The 26,855-nt window shown below is 42.4% G+C and overlaps 2 protein-coding genes across 6 annotated transcripts; one reads left to right on the forward strand and one right to left on the reverse strand.

Moving 5' to 3' along the window:
* Positions 1 to 2,014: 2,014 nt before the first annotated feature.
* On the reverse strand, positions 2,015 to 26,790 carry enc (R3H domain containing protein encore). Of its 5 annotated transcripts, none has more exons than XM_032435249.2 (12): positions 26,504 to 26,790; positions 14,172 to 14,527; positions 10,572 to 11,478; positions 10,333 to 10,474; positions 10,056 to 10,209; positions 9,647 to 9,991; positions 9,341 to 9,585; positions 8,799 to 9,131; positions 6,118 to 7,027; positions 3,677 to 6,058; positions 3,167 to 3,269; positions 2,015 to 2,750 (listed from the first exon to the last, which is right to left on the reverse strand). In XM_032435249.2, exons 2-12 carry the CDS (start codon positions 14,502 to 14,504, stop codon positions 2,689 to 2,691), a joined length of 5,916 nt encoding a protein of 1,971 aa, XP_032291140.1. In that variant the 5' UTR covers positions 14,505 to 14,527; positions 26,504 to 26,790; the 3' UTR covers positions 2,015 to 2,688. The 5 variants fall into 5 exon arrangements, with proteins under 5 accessions (XP_032291140.1, XP_002046560.3, XP_032291139.1 ...); XM_002046524.4 differs by having other exon boundaries at positions 10,333 to 10,489; XM_032435248.2 differs by lacking the exon at positions 26,504 to 26,790 and adding an exon at positions 15,439 to 15,802 and having other exon boundaries at positions 10,333 to 10,489.
* On the forward strand, positions 25,635 to 26,409 carry LOC6624209 (uncharacterized). The gene has a single exon (XM_002046525.3). It carries the CDS (start codon positions 25,761 to 25,763, stop codon positions 26,355 to 26,357), a length of 597 nt encoding a protein of 198 aa, XP_002046561.1. The 5' UTR covers positions 25,635 to 25,760; the 3' UTR covers positions 26,358 to 26,409.
* Positions 26,791 to 26,855: the final 65 nt, after the last annotated feature.

Raw genomic sequence — 26,855 nt, forward strand, 5'->3', positions numbered from 1 at the left:
TTGTTTCTTTTCATAACAAATAGAGCAACTAACAAAGAAATGCACAACAGGAGCAAAATGTTCCGTTTCCTCAGGATCCTCAGGACCATCCGATACCCTTCCATACACTGGCCAACTGTATCTCTCCGTCTCTGTCTAACTGTCTGGTTACGGGACTTGCCAACAAAGCGTTTTCTGTGTTCTGTGGTACAATACGTTTTGTGCTTATTATTCAATATTATATTTTTTTTCCTCTCATCGTTTTTTGTTTTTCATTTCTTTTTTTTTTTTTCTTTCTGTTTCTTGAGCAGTTTTCACTAACTTACATATTTTTTGGTACGTTTTAGTTAAATCATTATATCGTATTGCCTTTAGATATAGTACTATATGGTATGTATATGCTATGGTTATGTAAGCATTTATTTGTTTGTTTAGCGCACTTTCTGAAAGCTATTCCTTAGGTTTAGGTGTATGCGTGTGGTGTGCGTGTGTGTGTGTGTGTGTGTGTGTGTTCATAAGATTTGCAATGCTCGAAATGATAACTAACTGTGATAACTCTTTTAAATATGTGTTCTGCTTCTTTTACAATATATATGCTAGAAATATCTGGGCATATACATATTTCCGGCATATGCTTTCAATATCCGTTACAGCTGCTTAGTCCTTGCGTCCTGTCCTAAGCTACTTATATGCTAGAAGTTTAGTCGCGCTTTTAGGTTTGCATTTGTAAATTATTGTTATGTACATTTAGACATATAGTTTTTTAAAGTTGAGTTTAAGTTTGCCAATAGTCTGTTTAGATCTTTCTTTCTTTTTAATTTATGTTTCGTTGTACAAAGGCAGGAGAGATAAGTAAAAATCCAGAACGTAACTAAGAAAAATAGAAAATTCATGTGTGAAATGGAAAATGGAACATAAATATAAACAAAAATTATAGCAAACGCAACTTAAACTAAAAAATTTATTTTTTGTTTTTTTTTTTTTTTTTATTTAGTTTTTCTGGTTTCAGTTGCCTATATATATTAAATGGTACATATACATATGTAATTTATACGCTAAGCTAATTATTTTGTTTAACAATAAATGTATAGCTGCTTGGCTCTTACGTACCGCAATTTCTTTCTCATTTCTCATTTCTGATTTTATGTTTATATTTTTATATTTCAATATTACTCCACTTATGATTAATAACGAAAATTAATGTGTGTGTGTGTGTGTGTGTTTGCAGCTTCTTTGCCGTAAGGAACAGAAATTATAAAGAAAACATAAAGAATTCAATTCTAAACATAATAAGGAAATTCAAATTTAAAAGATTTCACAAAATTTATCATCATATAATTGGTAATAGGCAAATATATATACGCATATATATATTTATTTAATTTGACTCAATAACAAAATTATTGATTGATTTTGAAACAGAATTGATGTTGATTTTTTTTCGAGAGCTTTTGTTCATATTTTCATTTTTCATGTGAGATTAACTCGAAGAGCTTTACAAATTACAAATTTTGCCATACAAAATAGATGTATATATATAGTACTAGCCACGCCCACAGTAAAATAGTGGCAGCAGTCTCGTTTCGAGCCAAGTGTAGGGTGTCTGTGCTGTCGGTCATTTCAGTTGGAGTTTTGCTTTACTTTTGGTTGAGATTTCTAACATAATTAAAACGCATTCAATTAAACACACCAAAGCAAAATGACAAATATTTCAATTATAATACATATTATTATGATATTTTACGATAACACCGTTGGGGGACATTCAAACGGAAGCTACTGTACGTGTGAGGTTTGCCTGTACGATCGGACACGACTGTCAGTCTTTAAGCGTAACGGTCAACTGGCTATGCTGCATTTGCCAGCACTAAAGCAACATATAACGGTTTATTCTCTAGCTTAGTATAGTTCCTTATTCGTCCGTCAGGAGCGCAGTCCGGGTTGGTTGTTCCGTTCCAGTTTGCCGTCCGTGGGGCCGTCGTTGTGTTCAATTATTGCTTCTTCGGTACTCGATTTTCTTTTTTCATATGTATATATATATATATATATATATTTTTAAAGACTATTTTTTAATGGCACAAAATATACAGCATTTTTTCTTGTTGTAGTTGTTCTTGTTGTGTTTTTTTTTCTTTCTTTTACTGTTTGTTTTTGTTTCTCTACTCGAGCTAGTTTGCTAAGTTTTAATTTTTTTGCCGGCTGATTTTTTGCTGTTGTTGCTTTTTTTTTTTTAGTTGTTTGCGGAAGATTTTAACAATTGTTTTACACTTTGTTGCATTAACGCGCCTGGTTCAGCTTGCAGTCCCGTTAGCTGCTAAACAGCAACCCCCTCATCTCCCGCCCCCCTCCCCCTCACGCCTACCACCATAGTCTGCTCTGCTGCTACTATCCAACTCGACGCGGCCTTTTGCTCCTATGCTCTGTACTCGCCCTCTGTTACATGAACTACTTCCTACTTCCTACTTTCTTCATTCTTCACTCTTTCACTTTTATCTGTTTCCTCTTCATCTTCTTCTTGCTTTCTTTTGTTTTTGTCAACTACATTATGTTCCACTAGATTAGGTTGCTATTTATATTTATCTTAGGTATGCCGTTATGTTTATGTAGTTCTTTTTTTTCGTTTGTTTTTTTTTTTTTTTTTTGTTTCTTTTGTTTTTTGTGTGAATTTTAAGGTGCGCGAGTCCGCCAGTTGTTCAATGGGCGGCAGATTTACCGCGGACGCGAACCTTTGTAGTTCGGATTCGGATGACGACTTGGATGACGTGGAGGTGCTGTAAAGGATGCGAGAAAATTGATTAGAATGCCGCACTTGATTCTTAAAAGGTACATATACTATTTCTAGTTGTTAGTTAGAATAGAAATAAGCATTTTACGGTACAGTTGCGACATTTAAACCTTGTCCTGTTCTGTAAGCTTTAATTTAAGATAAAAGAGTGTGTCCACACTTTTTTTTTGTCAATTATTTCTATTTGCAAAATTCGTTTAGCAGAGATTTGTTTATATGGATCGAGGCAGTCCTTTTGCTAAAAATGGTTTGGTCTAAAGTTGCTTACAACCATTTATCACCCATTTTTCACACATTCCAGTGAAATGTTCTAAACATCCCACACATGAGTTACACTGCGGTCCCGTCTGCTGTGCGCCAATTATTATTATTTTTTTTTTCCGATTGGGTTTCTTCTCTCACCTTGTATCATCATTGTGGCGGGATACATGCCGGCAACCTGTGCCATTTGCGGTCGGATATCGCTCGAGGGCGAGCGTCGACTATTGGGCAAGGCCACCGACGGCTGAAAAAAGAGAAAGTACTATTAATAAACACACATTTTCCGTAGAATATCAAATAAAGCCCTGCATCGAATCAACAAAAACATCATTCGTATACTCCATACGCTTTCGACTCGAGCTTTTCGAGTTGCAGGCAAATGAGTCCTTCAAACATTCAGTTCCATCGAATCTCAAAGCCAATCAAACTTAGCTTTTGGTTTGATTGTACATGTTAGCTCGAACATGTTGCCGGTCGATGTTCGATTTGATCCGGATCGAACTTCGTTAGGATGAAGGGTCTTCGGTTTTGGCGATTCGAACCCTGCTTAGCTCGACGGTCGAAAGTTAGAGTCTTAGTTCGATTGAGTATTCGAGTTCGATGCAAATGAATCCGAAACGATGCAGGGCTTTAGTTTCAGACTCTACTCACGTGCGCAAAGTACGTCTGGCCGTACTTGATGTAGACACCGGACGCGCCATTGGGATTGTAGCCGCCGAGTGCAGCCGCTGCAACGCCAACGCCGCTGAGCACCGCTGTGGCCTGTTGGCCGGCTGCGGCTGCTGCCGCCGCCGCTGCTGCTGCTGCTCCGGCGCTGTGATGCAGCTGGGCTGGAATGTGCGATGTACGCGGTCCGGCACCGCTGCCGCCAGCATTGCCGCCGCCGCCGCCGCCGCCGCCACCACTCAGATAAATGGATGGCGGCGAGGCGTTCATAGCGGCACCAGTCGAATGATCCACCACAATATACTGTGTGCCCAGGCTGCCGGTGGGCGGTGCATTGGGTGCATTGGGCGTGTTGGCGGCGCTGTTGTTGTTGCTCCCGGCACCGCCGCCGCCGCCCGCAATACTGTTGGGCGAGTTGTTGCTGCTCTCGTGGCTGTTGTTGCCGCCGTTGCCACCAGCTCCGTTGGCGCTGGGCGAGTTGCGCTGCGAGACGCTACGTCGAAAGTCCGCATTTATCGACTTCTGGCTGCGAAAACTGGCGGCGCCCGCATTCAGACGCATCGGAGGCTTGGCCTCGTAGCCACCACCGCCGCCGCCGCCGCCGCCGCCACCAGCTGGACTGCTCGATGTGGCATAGCTGGGCGGCGGTCCGCTGATTAATGGCATCTGTGTGGGCTTATTGTCGCGCTTGCCCAGCGCATGCGGCGGCCCGCGGTGCGCGGCATGATGATAGCTTGTCGAGGTCGACGGTCCGCCTCCCAGGCTGATGCTGCTGGGCGAGGCGCGCGGCGTCGGCTCGTTGTTGGAGTTGAGCAACGGCGTCTTGGCGCCTGACGGCATGCCGCCCAGCGGCACCGAGTGACGCGGATTATAGCCACCCGGATGGTAGGGCTTACGACCGGTGGGTGCACTCGAGCCCAGGCTGCTGGCATTGTTGCGCTTCTCGTAGGGCGTGCCATAGCCGCCATCGTTGCTGCTCTGGCTGTGATAGTAGTGCGGCGTCGAGCTGTTGCTATGATAGCCCGCGCCGCCCGCTCCGCCAGAGATGCCGCCGGCGCTGCTGCTGTTGTTGGCGCTGCCGCCAACATTGGGCGCTGGCGGTGTGCTAAACAGCGGCGCCTGACGTCCGGGCGCTGCTGGCGTGCTAGGCGCTGACTGCGATGCAGCCACATCCATGGAACCACTGGCTGCCGTATAGAAGGGTGCGGCTGTGATCAGAGCATGATGTGGAGCCGTGTGCTGTGACGGCGGTGGCTGCGGTTGCTGCTGCTGCTGTTGCTGCTGCTGCTGGAGCAACGCATTATGCGGTCCCGTCTGCTGTGCGCCCGCCTGGCCCGTTGCATACGGGAATATATTGGTTGGTATCAATGCCGTGGCATGCTGGGCGGGCACCGCATAAACGTGAGCACCGGCAGCGGCTGCAGCAGCAGCAGCGGCGGCCGCATTGAGATCGGAATTGGCCCCCGCGCCGCCATGCGCCAATGTCAGCGTGGGCAGCGCATGATATGTTGTCGTTGTGCTGGCACCGGGCGTGCTGATGAGCTGATGATGGGCAGTACCGGCGCCCGGATGATGTGTGACCTGTGCATTGGCATGTCCAGCCGCCGTTGGCGGATAGCTGGCATTGTAATGTATGGAGCCGCCGCCGGGCGTACGCTTAACCCGTGCACCACCCATATAACCGCCGCCGCCAGCTGCGCTGTTTCCGGAGCTGTGTCCATTGCCGGACTGCTGGCCGCCAGCTACCGTTGGCGGACCAGCCGCTGTGGCAGTTGCGAGATTCAGCTGGGCGGCAGCCTGTGCCTGTGCCTGCGCCTGCGCCTGGATAGACGTCTGCCCCGTAGGCGGCTGGCCAGCTGCTGCAGTGGCCACCATGGGCGCTGCTGCGACCGCCTGCTGCGACACATAGTAGGGTATGGGCTGATAGTAGTGATACGGATAGCCAATCGGATAGGTGGCCATCGGCAGCTGTTGCAGCTGTTGTAGCTGAGCGGCAGGCGGATCGCTGGAGTATATCAGCGGCGCTTGATAAATGGGCGCACCATTAGGAGCAGCGGCAGCGAATTGTGCTGCCGGATAGGTGGCGGTGGCCATCGGCATCACAGCCGTAGCTGGTCCAGCCGGCGTCTGGTATATGGCCTGGGCGGGTATCAAGCCATCGCGCTGCTGCTGGGCCGGTTCGTAGACAGGTATCATGTAGGTGCCGGGCAGCTCGCCGGCTGCCTCCTGTGAGGCGAATAGTGCCTGTGCTGGCTGGCTGTTGCTCGTCAGCTGGAAGAGCGGCTGGGAGGCGGCGCCGCTTACAGTGGGCTGTGGATACGCTGTATAGACCATGCCCTGAGGCACAGCATAGATGCTGCCATCGGGCTGTAAACAAATGGAATTAGTTTTTTCATCAAGTTCACACACAGATCTTCCCTACTCACCCCCTGCTGATATGTGTAGGGCGTCGCGCCATTGGGCGTGGTTGTGGTATGAAAAACGGTGGAACCATCCGGTGCCTGATAGCTTTGCGTATATGCCCAGGTGGTGGTCTTCGGCTCCTCGGCAACTAACTGAGCTTGGCTCTGGCTGGCCGGTTTCACCACCTCGCACTGGCTGTAGGGCGTGCTGCTGGGCGACACCGATTGCGCATCACAATTCAATGGAGCCGACGTCGACGCCGCTGGCAACGGCGTTTGGCTGGCGGGCAGCTCCGTTGGCGCCGACACAACATTGGCTGTGGCCACCAATGTTTCCGTCTCCGGCTCCAGCAGCTGTTGTTGCTGCTGCTGCTGCTGCTGCTGTTGTTGTTGTTGTTGCTGCTGTTGCAGCTGTGCGGCTGCCTCGAGCTCCTTGTCGCAGCAGCCGGGTATGTTGGGACTTGTTGCCTGATTCTTGTACTTTTGCACCTCGATGCGATCATAGTTCTTGGTGGAGGTCGAGGTCGTGATGCTCAGACAGGCCGTGGCACTGGACAGACTATCACACTCGTCGCCCTTGCCGCTGTTCGAATCGCACAGCTGCTGCTGCTGTTGCTGCTGCTGCTGCTGCTGCTGCTGCTGCGGCTGTTGTTCGTTCTGGTAGCTCTCGTAGCTGTCGGAGCAGTCCATTCCCGGCGACTGCGCCTCCTCGGCATAGCTCTCCGTAGAGCTGCAGGACAGCTCATTGTTGTAGATCTGCTGCTGTTGCTGCTGCTGCTGCTGCATTGGCGAAGGCGGCAGCGGTTGATGTGGCGAGGACTTGCGATAGTTGGGCGCATAGTTGCCGCTCGTCTGATAGTTGCCGCCATTGTTGCCACCGTGCTGCAGCGCCTGATTCGGCGGCAAATTGGACGGGTCGTAGTGGTAAATGGAGCTGCAAGCAGTCAGAATTAAAAAATGTAGTTCATATATTTTAGGCAACTCTTGGGTTTGGATGTGGTTTTGGATACTCGCTCGTGGCATGCAAAATTGTGGCAAGGTATTCGAATGTGAGTGTGAGGTTAAGTAAATAATGGAAAGTACAGTTGTTGTCAGGATTGCCAAAAAGTTTTGCGAAATAGCGCGCAGTGAAGGCGACGGCAGCGACAGACTTTTATATATGTATATATTTTGGTTACTTAAAGTTATATAAAAACAACAACAACAAATGCGTTTTTGATGCAAGAGAGAAAAAGAGAGAGAGAGAGAAAGATGCAAATGCAATTAGAACGAACAACAATTAGACGACAACACTGACAGTCGGCACATTTAACTGACAGTTAACAGTTAACTGGTAGTTTGACAAGAGACAACGGCAGCGCAGGCGATCTGAACAAAGCTGGTGAACAGAATATGAGAGCTGAGAGCGAGAGCGAGAGAGCAACAGAGCTGCATGTGTGTGCGCGCATGTGAGAGTGTGTGGGCAATGTACGGGTGAGAACGTGAGTACGTGAGCACGTGAGAGCAAAAGAGCGTAAGTGACGGCTGAAGAGCTGAGAGAGTTGTTTGCGTGGACTCAGCACTCGTACACATATTCATAATCATAAACATTTGAAAGAGCGAGCGAGCGATGTTTGATTTGATTTGATTTAATTTGATTTGGTTTGATTTAATTTTATGGCAGATAATTTACAAAAACAACATCAACAAGTCGAAAGTAGCACATCGAAATGCCATTCATAATGTATGTATATAAATATATATAATAAATATTTATGCGAAAAGAAATTAAATAATTTGCACGCGTTTGCTTGGATAAAATTCGATATTATGAAAAGGCATATCAATTGAAAACAATAAAGAAAAGCTAACATCGGCATGCCGAAGAGCGAATACCCTCACCGCGTAAGCACATGTAAATATATTAAATGGAATATTTGAAATTAATTGTGTGGTTAAGAAATAAAAGAAAAAAAATATATATATTAGCTAATATATATAATATATATAATCCCTGTTAAAATTGAACTTGAATTGAAAAATTGAGTCAAAAGTAGATTCATATATAACTTGCTACTATATGATAACTTGCCCCGCTGCCAAGCAATCGATTAAAATCGATTTCGAAATCCTGACAAGTAGCTTCAGTATATACAGATAAAGCATTTTTCATTTTTATCTTAGCTTTTTTCATGGTAACTTTTTTTCGATGGCAAGTAATACGATATGTTGAAGGTGGTTACGAGTTCGACAAAGGGAACTATAGTTATAACTATTATAACTACTTTTATAAATTACAATTGTTGTTGGCAGAAGTGGGTTCAGGGTATCCCCTAGTCGGGCACTCCCGAATATAACAAAATAATCCAATAATTCTTGAGAAAACAAACAGACTGACCGACAAAAGCATAAATTACTTCTATATAATCTGTATACAAACATCTTCGAATATGGATTTCTTTAATGTTTTTAAATAATTTGAAAAATTCAAATAATTTGCTCATTGCGAACGATAAAAAAAAATCGATTAGACACTTTATATAATAAATTTTTAGTAAGAATCATAAGAAAATTGGCGGAACCAAAGTAAAGCAATGCGTTTTTAAAAAAAAAAAAATAAGAATTTTTTTTGAGTATAACATAATTAAAGTTCTCGTAAATTTGGTGGCGATTAAATTTTTGTTGTTGCTGGATTTTTTGGTGTGTTTTTGTTTTTTGTAAATTACCCGTCTGCATTGAGAATTGGTTGGAGGGTTTGCGGATCAATGAGGACGCTGCCAATTGGCACACTCGAAATGTCTGTGACGGCCCAGACGAGTCCCGATGCTGTTGCCGCCGATTCTGGTGTGCTGGACGTTGTTGTTGCTGTTGTTGCAATTGGTGTTGTTGTCGCTGCGGCTGCGGCTGCCTGCTGCTGCAGGTACGAGGCCATGCCCCGATTGGAGGATGTGCCCTGCGCCGGCGGCTGGCTGAACTCCGGCGTCTGCCTGTCGCTGCCATAGCCCGTGGGCGAGGGCGTTACGGAATCGGAGCGCACGGATTGGGTGCGTGTCTTGTAGCTGGTGTTTTTTTTTTTTTTTTTTGGTAAATGTTGTTGTTGTTGTTGTTGTCGGTTTGTTGTTTTGGGGTGGCATACAAAAATGTTTTTCGCAATTTTAACAACAGTTTCAAAATTTCGTATTTGGTTAAGTTAGAGAGAAAGAGAGAGCGAGCGAATCGGGTATGGCATGTTGGGTCCAAGCAACAATATAATCTAAAGTCTACTCACCCGCTGCTCGAGGGCGACAGGCGCCAGGGCGTGTTGGTGCTGCCGGTCGAGTCCTGCTTGGCAAAGCCGCCGCGTCCGCTCTTATTCGAATTGGTTGAGTCGCCGCGCGGCAGCGAACCGCCGCCGCCGCCGCCACCGCCACCTGGTCCTCCAGCACTGGGCGGTCCACCATAGTTGCCAAAGTTATGGGACTTGGGCACAGCACCGCCAGATCTCATGCCGCCGCCATCGCGCGATTCCGTCGACTGTCGAGAAGCAAGCAATTAGCAAAGTAATCTCGGGTGTACGAGAACAAAGAAAGCTTACATTCTGCATCTGCAGCATTTTGCCATTGGGGCGTTTGGGCCTGGGTGGCTGCTGCTGCTGTTGCTGCTGCTGCTGTTCGACTGCATTGTGCCAGCCACCACCATAGCTGTCCTCGTCACCAGGGTAGCCATCCTGCTGTGCGGTACGATTGAAGATGCGACTGCGCGCACGATCGTAATCCTCCTCGCGCTCCTCGAAACTCTTGGCCTTGCGGTCGAGCATAAGACGCTCCGGACAGAGATACGGCGACTGACGCACCTCATCGAAGCTGTGCGTATCCCGCTTCAGAATTGACTTGCGCGCATCTTCGCGATGATCGGGACGCACCAGCGACTTGAAGCGAATCTGTGAGCAGATCAGACAGTAAGTATATAGCTTCTATAGTTAATATGTGTGATCAAGAGCTCACCTCTGGTATGCGTGTGCCTTTGGTAACGGCCACAATGACGCACTGCTGCGTCTCCGAGTCCACGTTGTGGTCCATGCCAAAGAAGGCAGCCGTGCGATGTATCAGCATGCGATTGTACGATGAGGTTGACGGAAAGCGAAACTCACAGCCACGACTAAGGAAGAGGTGAGAATAAAACAAGGTATTAAATTCATGTGCTGGATACATCAACTCATTTCCACTCTGTTCGATGGAATGCTCCAAATACAAATACTTGTTAAAATGAATAAGCACTCACCCCTTTTCCTGTACGAAGTCCATCAAATCCTTTTCAATTTTTAGCAGAATATTTCTATCCTTTGGATTCTTATTGAGCGTATCGCGAAAGAATGTCAACAGATCTGTGCCGCCGAAGTCCGTGTACTGTTCACTTGAGTTCTCTGATTGATGAAAGACTAGAATCAATGAATTGAGCTATGAGCAAATATTAGAGAGCATCCTTGCATCCTGGCAGGTGTCAAGGATGCTAGTATTTACCGCGCGATATAAAGCCCGAGGTATTGTTGCTCGAATTGTTGGAATTATTGTTGCCGCCCAACGTTTGACCATTGCCCCCGCCGCCGCCACCGCCACCGGCGCCACAATTCATGCTGTTGCCGCCATCGATGCTGCCGGACGAGCTAAGATTCTTCAAGCGCGGCTTGGAGCCCTTCGAGTTGGTGTTGGCGCGATGCTTCTTGCCACCACCGCCGCCGCCCGAGCCGCGCTCATAATGATACAGCTCCTCCTCGTGATTGCTATTGCTGAGATTGCTATTCTGGCTGGACATCTCGTGACGCTCGTGGCGCTCATGACGCTCGGCTGCCTTATAATTCATGCCCGAATTGTAGAGCAGCGCGGATGACGAGTTGTTATTTGAGTTGTTGTTGTTCGCGTTGCTGTTGTGGCTGTTGTTGCTGCTGCTGCTGTTGTTGTTGTTGTTGTGATGCTTGTCCAGTCCGTTGGCCTTCATGTCTACCACATACTTTTTGTTGTTATTGTTGTTGTTGTTGTTGTATTCAATGCCAGAGCTGCCATTGCTATTGGTGCGATTATGATGTCCAGCTCCGGATTTCTTGGGCGGCGACAACTTAGGAAACTCAGCCTCGTCGCGCAGCGGCACATTCAACGGCTGTTGCTGCTGCTGCTGCTGACTAGTGACAATCACAGCGGGAGTTTCCATCAACGGCGAGTTGCCGCGTCCAGTTGATTGTGCTTTGCTATTGGTATTTGTATTGCTATTGTTATTGTTGTTAAGTATGGCATTGTTGTTGTTGTGCTCGTGGGCATCGCTGGGGTGTTGCTGTTGTTGCTCGGCAACGCCTCGCGGCGTTGGCGTGCGTGGCGGCGATGTGGACTCGCGCATGGCATGACTGCGTGTAAGATGTTTGCCCTTCATGTTGCCCTGTTCCAAGTAAGTAGAGTTAGCAGAGTGAAAGCAATTAGTTTCGAATTAGCTGCCACTAATTTAATGCCAAAGTTGACAGACCGAAAGGCAGCCAGCAAGGGCAACCAATAGCCATAGCCATAGCCATAGCCGTTGCCATAGCCCTTGCTTGCGATGACGTTGACCGTGATGCAATTGTTGGCTCATTAAAATGTTAAACAAATGCCCGCCCAGGCGACGTTAACGATCCGCACACACACAGGATTTCGTAGGTAGCAGGTTGGTGGAAAAACCAATGTCTGCATTGGAATATTCCGGCTATACCCTGTACCCTTTATATAAATGGGTCCAAAAGTAAAGAGCCCTTTAAAATGGTAGCTTGTATTAATCTGCTTTGCCTTGGCCAAGTCTTTTTAGTTAAAAATCAAAATTAGAGTTTTTCACTCTTATTCCGTACGTGTAGGTGGATTTGGCAAAAGCAGTGAATGTACCTCTAATAAACTAAATTGGTTTTACTTAGTTTCCTATTGAATTTTAAGCTAATCGACTGCATAAAAGCTTTGGATGATACAGATTTCCACACATTTTCCACCCTTGAGCGTGGAATCATTCGAAATTTAAATGCCTCAGCAATGAAACAAGTGCCTTTCAGCTACAATTAAGCTCACAATAAACACATTATTACTGAAAAAATGTGTTACAGGGCATTTGTGTGTCGCGCACGCCCTTGCAATCACACCCCCACCTGAACCTGAACTTGTGCCTGTGAATGTTGCCGTGCCAGCCACATAAATCGCTTCATAGCCTGGCTGCCTTTTGACATTTAAACACACGACGAAGGACAACGCCACGATATCAGTTAGTCAGTCAGTCAGTCACTCAGTCAGTCGGATTTAATGTCGGTCAATCGGCCAATCAGTTAGTCAGCTAGTTAGTTCATCAGTTAGTCTGGCGTGTTTTGGTTGGGTTTTTCATAGCTATCCATTGATTTTTATATGCACACGCGTCGCATGAAAGTCGAACTTATTGAACATCATTAATCAGTCGATTTTGGTTAGCTTATGAGACAGCTGCTGCTCGAGAAGTGGCCCTCGTGTGACGTGGCAGAAAAATAAAAGCAATAAAGCCAACCGCAAATGTCAAAGTCAAAGCCAAACCTTGAGCACACAACACTTTGGGCCAGCTCCTGCAAATATTCTGCTCAGTGAGCTGTCTACACTAAATTAACACTGACTAAATCAAAATACAAAATACACCAAATATATTTTGCGAACTAAATATTGAATAGGTTTTTTCCTATATAGTTTTGAATGTTTATAGCTTTTGAGCATGTGCAAATTTTCTCTCGTTTACAACTAGCACTCATAATAAGTAAGAACATTTAATTATAAATCTATATACTATACTAAGTAGTTTTTTTAATTTCTAAATATACGTTCTATTGTTGCTACATTTGCTTTCGGCCTTATGTCCTCAATCTTCTAGTAAGTACAGTGAGCACTCGAATAATGTTGACACTTGTCTCCTTGAAAAACGTATTCAATTTCTTCTGGAAGTTCTGTTTTATAGACATATCAATTTTTCATAATAACCAGCAATGAATCTGGCATAATATATAAAAAGTTTTATAAAGAACCTTCCGGTTCTATCACAGCAGACTTTGCCTTGTGCTCTTTTCAGGGCTTAAACTAGTTGAGAATTGCAAGCGCCAAACAACAAAAAGGAAACGAAGCGAGCAAACGCGTATTTCGCCTGGGACATCAACTGTTTCGCGTTTTGCCTTGTGTCTATATTTTATATATTCTATATAATGTTTATTATATATTTAATATTCTTCTCTTACTCCCGCATCGCGCGGTCAGTGTAATTTTTATTGCCCATTTTATTCAGTCAAACATTTGAATACCTATTTAACTTACAGTTAAAACACCTGACACTATCTGTCAAAAAGTTTAGCCGCAAGTGCACAAATTTGTTTTGACAGTTTGTTTGTTTTGATTTCTGTTTTTTTTTTTTTCAACTGCCCAAAAGTGCAGGCAACCGCTTCGTGTTGGCCAACTTCCGCGGACGTCATCAGTTCGCGGGAAAAATCAATAAATCGACCTTGGGGCAGAGTCGCAGCTGCCTCTGCTGCTGCTCTACAAATTCTTGGGCATGGCATTTGTTTGTGGTTAAATTGGGGAGCACTTGTTAGAAACAATTAAAATTGAACTATGCCACTAGCCACATGCCACACAAAATAACAAACACTTGCCACCCACACAAAAAACCTTGAACTCCGCTGATGGAAAGCGCTGAGCCCGTCGTCTGGGCAGCAATCAAAATAGTATATTTTCTATTGAAATTCTATGAAATACGTCGCGTTTGGGAATTTCCAGCAATTGCATTTCCAATATACATACGTATGCCCAGAAACCAGCCAGACCCAAAAAACCCTATATATGTATGCATATACCCCAGCCCAAACAACCTGACCTGACCCAGTTTATGCAGTTTTTTGGGCGTGTATCTTTTTGTCGCACGGGCCAGTTCCAGTTCATGGCTGCATGTGCAGAGAGTCGCGAGAGAGAATGCGAGAGAATCTCGAGGAGATTGAGTACACACTCAGCTCAAACTGACCTATATATATATATATATATATATATAGATATATGCTAGATGCATATAATGCAACTAGATTCTTCTATTTTTTTTTGAGTAGTTCAACTTACGCGTTTATTGCCAAAACTGTTTTGACGCCCCAAATTGGAGGCGTTCGATTGCTCCTCGTTGCTGTTGCTGTTGTTGTTGTTGTTGTTGCTGGCTGCTGTTGTTATTGTTGTTGCTGTTGTTGTCGCTGCACTTGCGGCTGCTGTCGATGACGTCACGGCTGCTGTTGCAGTTGTAGTCGCTGCTGCTGCAGTTGCTGGTGACGTCGTTGGATTGTTGCTGGCAACGGCGGCGACAACAACAACGGCGGTGGCCGCAGTGGAGGTGGCTGAGGCGGAGGCTAAGTTGGTTGGAATATTTGTAGCAAGGGCTACTTGAGATTTTGTGGAACTCATAATCACAGTTTATGTAAAATGTACTGCAAAGAGAAGACACAAAACAGAAATGCATTAAACCATTTATATATGTTATATCTCGAAGTCGGAAAGAACTGACATTTCACAAGCGTTCGATAAGTTGGCAAATATTTCATCTTCATTGCCCGAGAAATTTTTCTATGGAGCTCTAACTTATTGTTCTACTGAGTCAAAGAAATGTATGCTATATCGTTAAAACTTAATAAATATCTTAACATATTTTAACTATATCAATATAGATATATGTATATCGCATATACGAACAGCTTGCCAGCATGTTATTATATTTATGCAAATTCTCTTTTTATTTTGTTGCAAAAAGTTTTCTAATTTGTCCACTCAGAAAATCTATACATCTTCAGAGACAAGCGGAGATAGCTTTACAGCTGATATAGAATTTATATACTTTATGGAGCTTTACGACTTTCTTGATTAGGATTATGCTAAAGTACTCTAGGGGGTTTAACGACTCGGCTGATGACGAATTTATAAACTTTATCCGGAGAAATTTAAAAAACTTACCACATGGGATTAAGAAAAGAGTACAATAAAAATAAATATATATATTTACATGCTAGCAAATCTTTCGAATGTTTGATATATATTTTGATATTAACACAGTTTTGCGATGTGCCTTAGAAAGACAATGAAAGTTAAGAAAGAAAGTGCACAAACAAGTTGTTTATAAGAAGAACTCAAGCTTAGCACCATAATTGGATGAAAAATGGATCCTAGTTAGAAAAAAACTATTCCTACATTTCCATATTCCCAGATTGAAAATTGAATACTTCAATTGAAGGCATAATTGAATTTATAGTAAAGGTATTACAACTAGAGTTTACTTAAATATTATATCTGTATTATCTTAAAAACAAGAATCTTAAGATTTTGTCAAAGGTTTTCCTAGCTTTACCTTTGCGTGTGAGAAAAACTATTGCATTTTGTTGAACGCACCAACTTCTTTTTATTGGCTGCAGTTTTGATGTCTTTTTGTTTGGTTTCATAAGAATTTTTGCGTACGATTAGAGTGGGTATTTTTTTTTTTATTTTATTGTTTTTTATGTTTTTGTACGTATTTATTCTGGATTTGGGCTTTTCAGTTTTTTAGTTTTTATTTTAGAGTAAAATCATATTTAGTCAAAAATATGCCGGCAGTGCAGTTGATAGAAGATTAGAAAAAATCTCGACGCCTTCTTGAGCCACAGTTTTTAGGTTTATATTTTTTAATAATTTGTAATGTTTTTGTTTTTTGTGCGACTTAAAGTTAGTTTTTAATTTGTATTTTAAACTCGCTTATTGAGACAAGGCTTAGTTTAGTTTAGATATATATATATATATATATATATATATATATATGTGTGTGTGTGTGTATATAGTATAAGTATAGTTATTATTGTTGTTGATTATTTAGTTTGTTTTTTTTTATTTTTATTTTTTTTTTCTTTGTTTTTGGTTTATTTAAAAAATGTTGCAAAACGAAAAGACGTAGAATCGAAAAACACAATTTGTTTAGAGTTTGTTGTTGTAGTTATTGTTGTTTTGTTTTTAATTAACATTAAAACTTTTTATAACATTGTTTATCACATTTACACCATATCACCGAGAATCACAAACTGCCTTTAGGTTTTTTTTTTGGTTTTTTTGTAATATTTTGGTCTCTGCACTTGCGAAGTTTCTCACTTATGATTATTATTAATATATGTCCTTACAGCTTACAGCTAAGTTTTTGTTTGTTTTTGTTTTTGTTTTTAATAACTATTACTTAGTATATGTATAGTTGTATACTTTAAAAATATTATTTAGTTAAAGCTTTTCTTTTAGTTTGGATTCTTATGTTCTTTATTTTGTTAATCTTGTTTTTTTTTGTTTTTTTTTTTTTTTGTTCACTTTCTGTTGTCTATGGAGTTCAGGTTAACTGAGAATTTCTTTGATTTGTTGTTTGTGGCACACATTTTGCTGCAAGTTGAAAGAAGCGCGTTTCAATAAGTAGAACGATTCAAGACTTTCCACAAAACTTGTCTCTGTCTCTCTGTCTGTCTGTCTCTGTGTGTGTGAATGTGTGTTTGTGTGTATCTGTGTGGCATTAATATACACACGCACACACGCACACGGAATGTGACCTTGTTTACGATTTATTTTGATATTCAAAACGTGGAGAGCTGTGTAATTGAAATGCGTGTGCCTGAGCCTGCCCCAGGATACGAACTAAAAGCGCCGCATAGTTCGGCGAAGGGATGCTTTTTGCACACATCCGACTCTCTCTCTCTCTCCCTTCCTCTCTCTCTCTCTCTCGCTCTCTCCCTCTCTCGCTCTGTGGAGTCTTTGACCAATTGTTTTTGTTATTGTTATTGTTGTGTGTGCTTCCTTCTTTGCGGGTTCGTTGTTCACTTTTCAACATAATTATGCTAATTTTTTGATTGCTACAAGTTTTCTTATTTTTCATTAGGTAGCAATTCTTTTTAAGGGTCTGCGCAGGGGTTGTTGTACGCTAAATGGAAGCTTAAATAGCCCAAGATGTCCAAAATATGTTTTTTTTTTTGCAAGGGGAATAGATCAATTTGAGAGAGAAAACTTTTTGAAAAAAAAAAGCCCAAAAATTTGAACTCGAAGGTACTAGAACCTCTAAAAATCGCAGTTCAACTGGAATAATTATTTGGAATAAATTCTCATAACAGAATATTATAAAATAAATAGGTAATTCTTCTCGTGCAAATGTGTTTCCAATCTTAGAGCTTGTGATTCACCCATATATACCCATATATGTATATATCTATGTATATGTATATGTACATATAAACTCATCTCTCCACATCTTAAGGGATTAGACCGTAATGCCCTTTTTTAATTATATAAAGAAATAATGAGCGAAATCCCACAAAAATAAATCGAATTGTTTACTCGGGCCTTTAGAAGAAAATCCAATTTTGAGGCGATAAGCAAACAAACAAGCGAATTGCATAGGCACTTAAAAGCGAAAAATGAACGCAAAAGCGAAATATGAGCGAACAAGTTAAAGGCACAAAATGGATACCCATTCAGTATTCGTAAGCCCAACCCTAACTGCCCGCCCATTCGCCCAAATACAAGTCATGCCATTTTATATTTTCGCAAATGTGTGTGCTTGGGAAATACCCGCGAAATGCCAGCATGATTTGGAGAAACAGAGGCGCAAAGGCGAGGCCAAGAATAAGACGCGAATACAGGTGATAGATGGATGACGTAGTCGCCCGTAATAAGAAACACGCATACGACGTGTGCCACACGACCAAGAAATATGAAAAGAAACAAAACGAAAGAGTACAACAACAACAATTTGGAGCATTGCATTGACGGCACGAAGAAGAAATAATACCTTGCCCGGAATGCGAATGCATGTGCTCAATGTTACCCTGTTCACAGTTATTCCCATACCCTGGTGCCCGTCTGTCGCCCCGCAACTGTTTACAGCAGCTGTCGCCGTCTCAAAAGCTTTGGCACAGCACAAGCCGCCACGCTGTACTCAAAATTGTGTTGCGGCTGTCGGAGTTTTACCGTTGTAAAGAGAGCAACGAGCTTTAAAACGCCTGCGCTTGCGTGGGAGAGCAATCCAATGGGGGGGAGACAAGAGAGAGAGAGAGAGAGAGAGAGAGAGGGAGTTGTCAGTGCGTGCACATTAATATAAATGGAAGTTTGCCGCGTTGCATTGTTCAAACGAGATGCTGGCAGCATTTTATAGCTACTGTTTGTTTATGCTATACATATTTCGATGCGAAAATAAATAAATAAAATGAAACTGCGCCATTTGCGAGGGCTGTGTGTGCGCCCAAAACTTTTACAGGGCTTCCTATGTTAACAGATTACAAGAACAACAAACAAACAACTGCACACGGGCTAAAGAAGAGCGCCAAGCGCTCTGCTCGCTCGGCTGTGGGGCGAACACACGAACACGTACCGGAACGACACGAACGCGACGCGAAACCGAAAAACGAAACGAGAGACGAAACGAAACGAACGCGCGTGTGTGTGTGTGTGTTTGCGCGCGTATGTGTGTGTTTGTTGTGTGAAAAACGTGTGTCGCTGTGTATGTATAATACACCAAAAAGGCAATGCGAAAAAAAAGGCAACGAAAAAAAAAACCTTAAAACTCAAATGAAAATTCCGCTGGCATTTTTCACGCGACAAAAATCACAAGCGAAGAAAAGGCAGCGCAGAAAACAAAATGTATGTATTTTTTTTTTTTTGCTGTTGCTCATGCTTTTCAATTCAATTTTTTTTTACACTTTATATTTATACGCTGCGCCGGGCTGCCTTTGGGCTTCCTGTTCCTGCATACATATATAAAATACATACATAGATGAGTGTATATGTATGTGTGTATACGATATACGCTGCGTTCTTATTTCACACACACACGCACACGTTTTTTTTTTTTTTTTTTGGTGTCTCCTCCGTTCGTTTTGTTGCTGTTTTATTTATTTCTACGCGCGTGCCATTTTCACGATTGTGTGTGTCTCCACACGATTTTCCGAACTGTATTTATTGTATTATTTGTATGCTTGATATTTTCGTATTTGTTTTTAGCTTCAACAGCGCAAACTAATTCATTTTCTCTTGCCTTCGCCCGTTTGCTTCATTGTGAAAATGTATTTTTAAGCTGCTGCTGCTTCTGCTCCTCTGCTGCTGCTGATGCTGCGGCTGCTGCTGATTCTGCTTCTGCTGCTGCTGCGGCTGCTGATGACAATGACAACGTTGACGACGGCTGCGACGAATAGGACGACGGCGACGAGCACTGCGCTCCGCTGGCAGACATTATGGGAACACGACCGAATGGATACTGGGCCACCGCACGCTAAAAGGCCGTCAGAAAAGCATAGCATCGCTCAGGCTGGGGCACACACACACACACGCACACACACATGCTCTCCGCTCGCTTTCGTTCGCGCTCTTCTGCTCTATTTGTGCTTTGCAAAGCAAAAAGGGTGGCAAGGTAAGTGTAAGAACGCTCGCTCCCTCTCTCTAGCTCTCCCTCTCTCTAGCTCTCTCTCTCTCTCTATTTAGCTGGCGACCGAGTCCGAGTGCGTAAAAGCTTCGCGGAAAACAGGTTAAAGCATGTGGCTCCCGCGACCCGCTTAGAGTCATTACCTTTACTCTCTCCCTCTCTCTCTCTCTCGTTCTACCACTCCTTGTCTCTTTTGCTTCCTTTACTGTATTATGCCCCAGAGCCAAAATGCGCACGATTTGCTTTTGGGGTGGCATTTCTCATCGCTGTGTTGTCCTTCCTGGTGCGTGTATTTCTGCAGTTGTTGTTGTTGTTGTTACTGGGCATCATCTTTGCCTATCTATACATCGTTTTGGCTTCGAAGCAGGCCACGACAAGACCTTGGAGTAGCCTCTATGTATGCACGCATATTGTACACATGTATGTGTGTATGCATGTGTGTATGTGTGTGTGCGTGTGTGCGTGTGTGTGCGTGCCAAACAGGAATGTTTATCGCAAAAGTTTGTTGCGTGCAATCAAAAACTTTACGATTTCCTAGCACAAAGCTATTTAATGCTCAATACAAGCTCAGATTGAATGCTAATTATGCATCTAATTCCAAATCAAAAATAAAGCCAGATAAAGCCAAACATTCAATTTAAAAGCCAATTAAACTAGTTCGAGTTTATAGTTTAGTGTGTGCAGCATATTAGAGGGCTAAGGTTCTAGTATATGTATATACATAAAAATACATTTTTTAGTATTTTTTTGTATAACCATATAATTAGATCTTTTTGTGTTTTGTTTCTATTCATGAGTACAACCATATAAAAATAAAGCTTGAAAAGTTTCTATTGTTTTACATACTTTTTTTAATAAATTATCTACACACATTCAACTTCTTTCCCTTAGGTATATAGTGAAAAGTTACCGAGACAAACTTTTGTTTCAGTTCGTTTTCAGCTTAAAGAATATGTCACAAAAGACAGAGAGATATACATGCACATATCTCTATAAAAAAAAAAATTACATTCCTACGTATGTGTTTAGGTGCATCCATTAATGATAGAGGGAAAAATATTACATTCTTCAGGTTAATTTATCTTATAATTAAATTAAACAAAACAATATAAAATAACAAAATCGGACATTATTTGGCCGAGATATACAAAAAAATCATCAAAAAAGGTTGACTTTACAAACGAATCGTTTTTTGGTCAACAACTTTCTCTAAGCCATCGATTTTAAAACGTCATATCTCCGCGCGGAGATATTACCTTGCAAATCATCACGATTTTTTTCAAAATCCAGGTCGGTTCGAAAATCAAACCTTTTTTGATGCTTTTTTTTTTAATAAGTTAACAATATAAAAACCTTTAAAAAACTGAAGATAGGCTTTAAAGTTAGAGATAAAAAAAAGGGCACTACATTTAAAATTCAATCAGGCGCATAAATTCAATTAAAAACTATCGCAATATATCAGACAGAGAAAAAAACATAAAAATCAAAAATTCTAGTTGCAAAAAATTCAAGTTACAATTCAATTAAAAACGGGCAAAATCCACATTTCAATGATGGATCTCAAATTACATTTTCTGCCTAAAGGGAAATGTGCAAGTTTTTAGATAAATTAATGGAATTTCATCGGCCGTGCAAAGTGGGCAATAAAAAAGCTTTTACGAATATATAACTGTAAAACAGAACCGTTGGTTAATGGGCGGAATAAAGGAGGAAGTGAGCGGAGGCGGAGGCGGAGGAGGAGAAGGGCTGTGACAGTGCATTACAAAATCGCAGTTAACTGTAATCGTGTGTGTGTGTGTGTGCATGTGTGTGAGAGGATTTCATTGTCAGTTGCCGTAACTATAGGCAAAACCTCAATATGTGCCACGATTGAGTAGTTAAAGGATTTGCACTGAGCACGCCGTGTCCTAGATTCAGAAACAGCAGAGAGGAAGACAGAGAGAGAGGGAGAGCGTGCGATTGCAGCCTCAAAGTATGCAACAGAACGTGCTGCACAATAAGCCGCGCTTGCAGCAAACAAATGCAAATTGAAAACCAATTCATGCGAATTCGCAGCGATTAGCTTTATGACATGCACACACACACACGCACACATCATTAAATTTAAACAAGCACTACGCAGCATCAGAAGTGTAGGTTGCTGGCGGGGGGTAGGCTTATGCGTCGCAGTAAATAATATATGCACAGCCTGGCAGCGGAACAATGGCAATGAAACGAAACGCCGACGCTAAAAGTTTAAAGCCATCAGCTTTGATATGTCTGCTGCCATTGTTTACATGGAGCGCGCGCTCATTAGGAGAGCGAGAGTGTATTTGTTAGCGAGATGGAAGAGAGAGAGAGAGAGAGCGCAGCGCGTAAGTAAAGATGGCAACTTCTGACGATTGTTGCTCGGCTCTCGGTTCATGTAAACGTAACGTAAACGTAATTGCACGTCGTAGTGACTGTCTAAGTGTGTGTGTGTGTGTGTAGATGTCGTGAGTGTAGCGCCTTGGTGCAATTACGACATCTTATTTGGGTCAACGTAGACACAGAGAGCGAGAGAGAGAGTGCGAGTGAGAGAGTATGCGAGAGCTGCTGTCAGCGAGTTAGCGTGAGTGAGTGAGTGAGCTGACAAGTGCCTGTCGCACGTGTGAGCTTAAAAGCGCCAATGCGTTTCGAGGCCAAGTGCCAGGCGTGTATAAAAGCAAGGATGCTGCGTTTAACACTTCCGACGCTGCGCTCCTGTGGGTGACACTGGTTCCAGAAGGCGTGGCAATTAAGAGTCTTGACTTCAATTAATGCCTGAATGGACGCACCTACAGCCTAACCAAACTAATCTCATCTAATTAGGCGTCAAATGTCAAAGGGCACGAAATGCGCTCTATGCGCTCTATGCTTTTGCTGCCTTTATGACGCAATTAAAATGCTAAATGCTTTACGACAAACACCTCGGGGGCACTTTAATTAATTCGTCGGCCGTGAAAGGTGTCAACAAGGCGGCAGTGAAAACAAGGACAACAACCAAATAGCACTTGCCGCCGCTTGTTGTTGTTGTTGTTGTTGTTGCTTTCACTTTACCGCTTGACCCAGACAAGAGACACAACAGACAAGCGACACGACAGTCACTTTAAGCGTCGCGCATGTTCAGCCTGAAAGGACAGCCGCCTTCCCATCTCACCCCCTTCCCCATGAACCACTCACTAAACCAGCCAGATTATGCAGCTTATATGTATGTGTGTGTGTGTTGCGAGCGAGTGGCTTTCTTCATCCTGGCAAAGGCCAGGCTACAGCTGCAATCATGCTGCCTTGTTTTTTTTAGCTGACACAAGTTGAAATGTGCGGGTGGCTGCGCGTGCTGGTGTCCTGTCAGGCTCTCAAAGAGCATAAAACGCCAGCTAAGCACATCAGAGACAAGCATATGAATCGAGCCTGGCTGCTAAGATGACTCAGAAAGATGTCCTGCAAACGATTGCAAATGCCGAGCATATTATAAAGGCTTAAGGCGAGGTTAACTTAAAATGGATTAAGTTAGTTGTTTTTCATTAAGTGAATTAGGTATGAAAAAGCAGAAGGTGTTGGAAAAAGTCAAACCATTTAAAGCCTAAATGAAAACCTAGCTTTTTAAGTGTTGAGCAACGTCTTTTTATAAATAAATAAACATTTTTTCAGTGCTAATTTAAACTATTCTAATTTATAATTGATTTTAGTATCACACATAGCTTAATTCAATCAACTAAACTTCTCAACTTTTTGCTCTTGAACTCATTTTTCAACACTCCAAACTCTACTCATGCATTTTGCAACACTGGCCAACTAGCTTAGCCAGCCCAAGATGCCCATCACGAGTATTTTACATGCCTTAGATATACAAAATGTTGTTGCATACACGAGGGGGCACACGAGGGCGCATTTGATTGCTGCTTTGTTGTGTGACCCACCGCCACCTGACCTCCCACGCCCCCTTCCACCGCCTTCGGCTACTGCTACTGGCAGCACCTGCGGGAGTTATGAATTATGCAAAGAGGCAGCTGCCTGCCCCGCCTGGGGGCCTGTTCAAATAGAATACGCAGACTTGTGTGTGTGTGTGTGTAAATTCTGCCTTGAGACTTGCGCCAAATCAAAGATCTTATCACAGATTCATTAAATTATACGCATAGATACAAGTATATAAATAAATAAAACAAAAATACAAAGTAGAAAAGTGTAACAAATAAAATAAAGTGGCGTGAAAAAACTCATAAATTAATTTACACAAATTCTCAACATTTCTGGGCGCGCAACAGAAGAAAGAGAAGAAAAAAAAAAACAAAAAACAATGTTGTGTTCAAGTAAAAATTGTGAATTTTGTAAACAGAAAAACGAACGAACGAAGCGAAACCGAGCGCAACAACAATAACAACAACTAGAGAATGAACCATAACAATTGGGATGACGACGACATTTCGTTTAGAAGGCATCATCTGAACAACAACATTTGCAACTGCAACAGACTGCGGCATGCAACGCGTGCTGTCTGTTTCAGTTATGTTCAGCGTAAATATCGCCACAAGATATAGGTGCATATATATATCTAGCATGTGTATTTAGCATAGCCAGGCATTGGGCTAGCCAAAAGTAATGCCGTTGCTTTGCCCGGGTTATTTCAACAACAACAACAAATAGTGCAACAAATACAAGTGAGAATGCTTAAGTAAAAGCACGACTGCCAGTTACCCTGTAGCATAAACCTCTCCTCTCTCTCTGTCTCTGCACTCTGTGTTGCACCTCGAAAGTATTTAATTTAGAAATAATTCCTAGCTCATTTCTTTTACTAATTTGTGAGGCCTTAAGATGATATTCACACTTATGTTTATACCAAAAAAAGCTGTACCTTTCTTTATTTTTCATATAGAATATGTCTTTGATCCTTTCTAGGCTATGTGTCTGCCCACATAACAAAAATGGCGTCTACTGTAAGAAACTAGGCTGCAAACGATTAATCGAACCGATAACTAGAGTTATCGATAAATAAATAGCATTATTCCTGATATGCTCTACGATAGCGTATACACATATATGCACAAAAAATTAAATTTAAAGTCTTAAGCTCTTTTAATTTCTTTAATATGCTCAAATTAAACAAGTTTTAAAATCGATAATTATCGATAAGGGGAAATCAGCTATAAAAGAATTTAAAGAATGTTGTTCTCCAAATAATATATAAGAAACTACACATATGTATATCTCCCTCAACTCTCAAAATCTCAAAGATTGACTCAGCTCGAGCTCCAGATCAAAAACTGATTATACCTCTCATTTTCACATATTCCCAATGGGTACAGGGTAGAAGAAGAAGAGGGAAAAAACAACATCAACGAAATGATCACGACGCAATGAATGCGCACTGACGGCCCTGCCGCCAGGCCTGGTGGCTCGGTTCGTTTTTATTTCACAAAATAGATTTTCAATAAAAACCCACTCGAAAAACGCCAACAATGGCGTAGAAAAACGCATCGCGATCCATTCCGTATCTATTTTCAAACCAAACAAATATATTCCTAAGACTACAACAACTTTAGCGTTCGTCCAATAAAAGAATCAAGACACACAATTCAAAGGAGAACCGTTTAATCAGAGATCTGGACATGAGCACGACAATATACCTTGCTGATGATTTTACTTGAATTTTAGCAGATCTTAGCACACATATAAATTACTATAATATAGTACAGGAGAGTAGCGGAGTCATGAGTTACAAGAAATGGGTTAACCCCACTTTTGCATCAACTAAATAAACATGGTCAAGCCGCAGCCAACTTAACTGCTGCGAAAACAAAACTCTGGCAACGCCAATACGTAAAAGAAAGTAAACGGCGAAAAAAAATAAAGTTATATGAAAATAAATAATAATTATTACGTTTTGCAACACTTTGAGCACACTTTGTTCACAATAGAACCGTTCATTATGGCGTTGCCACCTTTCAAGCATTGCTATTTATGAAGCAAATGCAGCAATAAGGATTAAGTTTATATCTTTGCAAATATGCCCAACAATTATACGGAACTGCTTAACTGGATTACTTGTTCGCCCTATCGAAAAATTTAAATACATCTGTATAATTGTGATGTCATTTTAAAACTTAGTTGTTAGTTACATGTGCTAAAAGTTCGAAATGTAATATTTCCAACATTTTATTTTTGTAGTTTTTATATAATTTTTTGTTTTTTTTTCTTAAATTTGCAAGTCCTAGTTATACGCAAATTAAAGTTTTTAGTGTTGAATCCACTGATATTTGAGAATGTTTAGTCTGCTGCCGCGCGGCTCGTACATTGACGAGCGCATTAGCAAGAACTATGGCAAGGAGGTGCTGCTGGCCAATTGGCAGGAGCTGCGCCTGGGCAGCGCTGAGAAGAACGATTGCATATTGCCAGGACTGAAGCGTATAGATGCATGCGAGAAGCACATAACCGAAATCAATGATAACTATGTGCCGCCCTCTGTGCTGGAGGATGCGGACGATTCGACGCGACAGTTTCTGGGCGCACGCAACGAATCGTTGCACAATCACCAACGTAACAGACAGACCCAAGTGCGTTTCCCCCTGACCAAAGATATGAGCAGCAATTTCACAACAACCTACACGATCTTGTACGAGATTGTGCCCAAGCAGCAGGCGCAAGCAACGGCGGCTGTGGAGCAGAGCGGCAAAGTGCCGGCCAAGATAGAAGATCGAGACCTGATGCTCAGCTATGGCAATCGCAGCAAGACGGGCAAATCTTGCCGGCTCAGGGCCGAGCTGCAGTTGGTGAAATCGCAAAGATTGGAAACAAGCTATGCGGCCGATTACAAAATAAGCCAGCCGGCACTTAAAAACGCCGCAAATGAGCAGCAATAACAAACGAAATGTATTAAATTGATAATTAAATATATATATATATATAGATATACATATGCGCAAAGAATGGCAAACAAAAGACTGCAATTGTACAGTTTGCATTTGTGTTTGTATTTGTTTATGCACTAATACCGTTCGATACTCACCATTTTCAGTTCTGCTGTCCATTTGAGATGCTACAGCAGGCGATTTGCACACTGGCATTGTGTTGATTTATGGCTGGGATACTTTTGGCTGCTGTGATTGTGTTTATTGTTGTTTGTGTTTGATTGATGTTTGATTGGTATATTGTTGCAGCCTGCTGCTGCTTTTCACACACGGCTATTAATTTGTTATAGTTTGTTTTCACGGTGCACACGAAATGTTTTGTAAATTGCACAAAGAAATTTTTTCTTTTACGCTTGCTGTGCAAGTGTTGCAAAATTCTGGTGGGTTATATGGAAACAGCTGGGGTAGAGCTGCACTGCCAGCGATAGTATCGATAACAAGTGCACTAAC

This window comes from Drosophila virilis, chromosome 3, assembly GCF_030788295.1.
Source record: "Drosophila virilis strain 15010-1051.87 chromosome 3, Dvir_AGI_RSII-ME, whole genome shotgun sequence".
NCBI lineage: Eukaryota > Metazoa > Arthropoda > Insecta > Diptera > Drosophilidae > Drosophila > Drosophila virilis.

What these genes read in the sequence shown, in the direction of transcription:
- enc (XM_002046524.4), bottom strand. Translation starts at nt 14,504, where the DNA reads ATGAGTTCCACAAAATCTCAAGTAGCCCTTGCTACAAATATTCCAACC. An exon ending in GACTTCGTACAGGAAAAGGG is followed by an intron (nt 10,210 to 10,332) that starts GTGAGTGCTTAT and finishes CCTCTTCCTTAG; the next exon opens with TCGTGGCTGTGAGTTTCGCT. An exon ending in CGCCACAATGATGATACAAG is followed by an intron (nt 2,751 to 3,166) that starts GTGAGAGAAGAA and finishes CATCCTTTACAG; the next exon opens with CACCTCCACGTCATCCAAGT.
- LOC6624209 (XM_002046525.3), top strand. Translation starts at nt 25,761, where the DNA reads ATGTTTAGTCTGCTGCCGCGCGGCTCGTACATTGACGAGCGCATTAGC.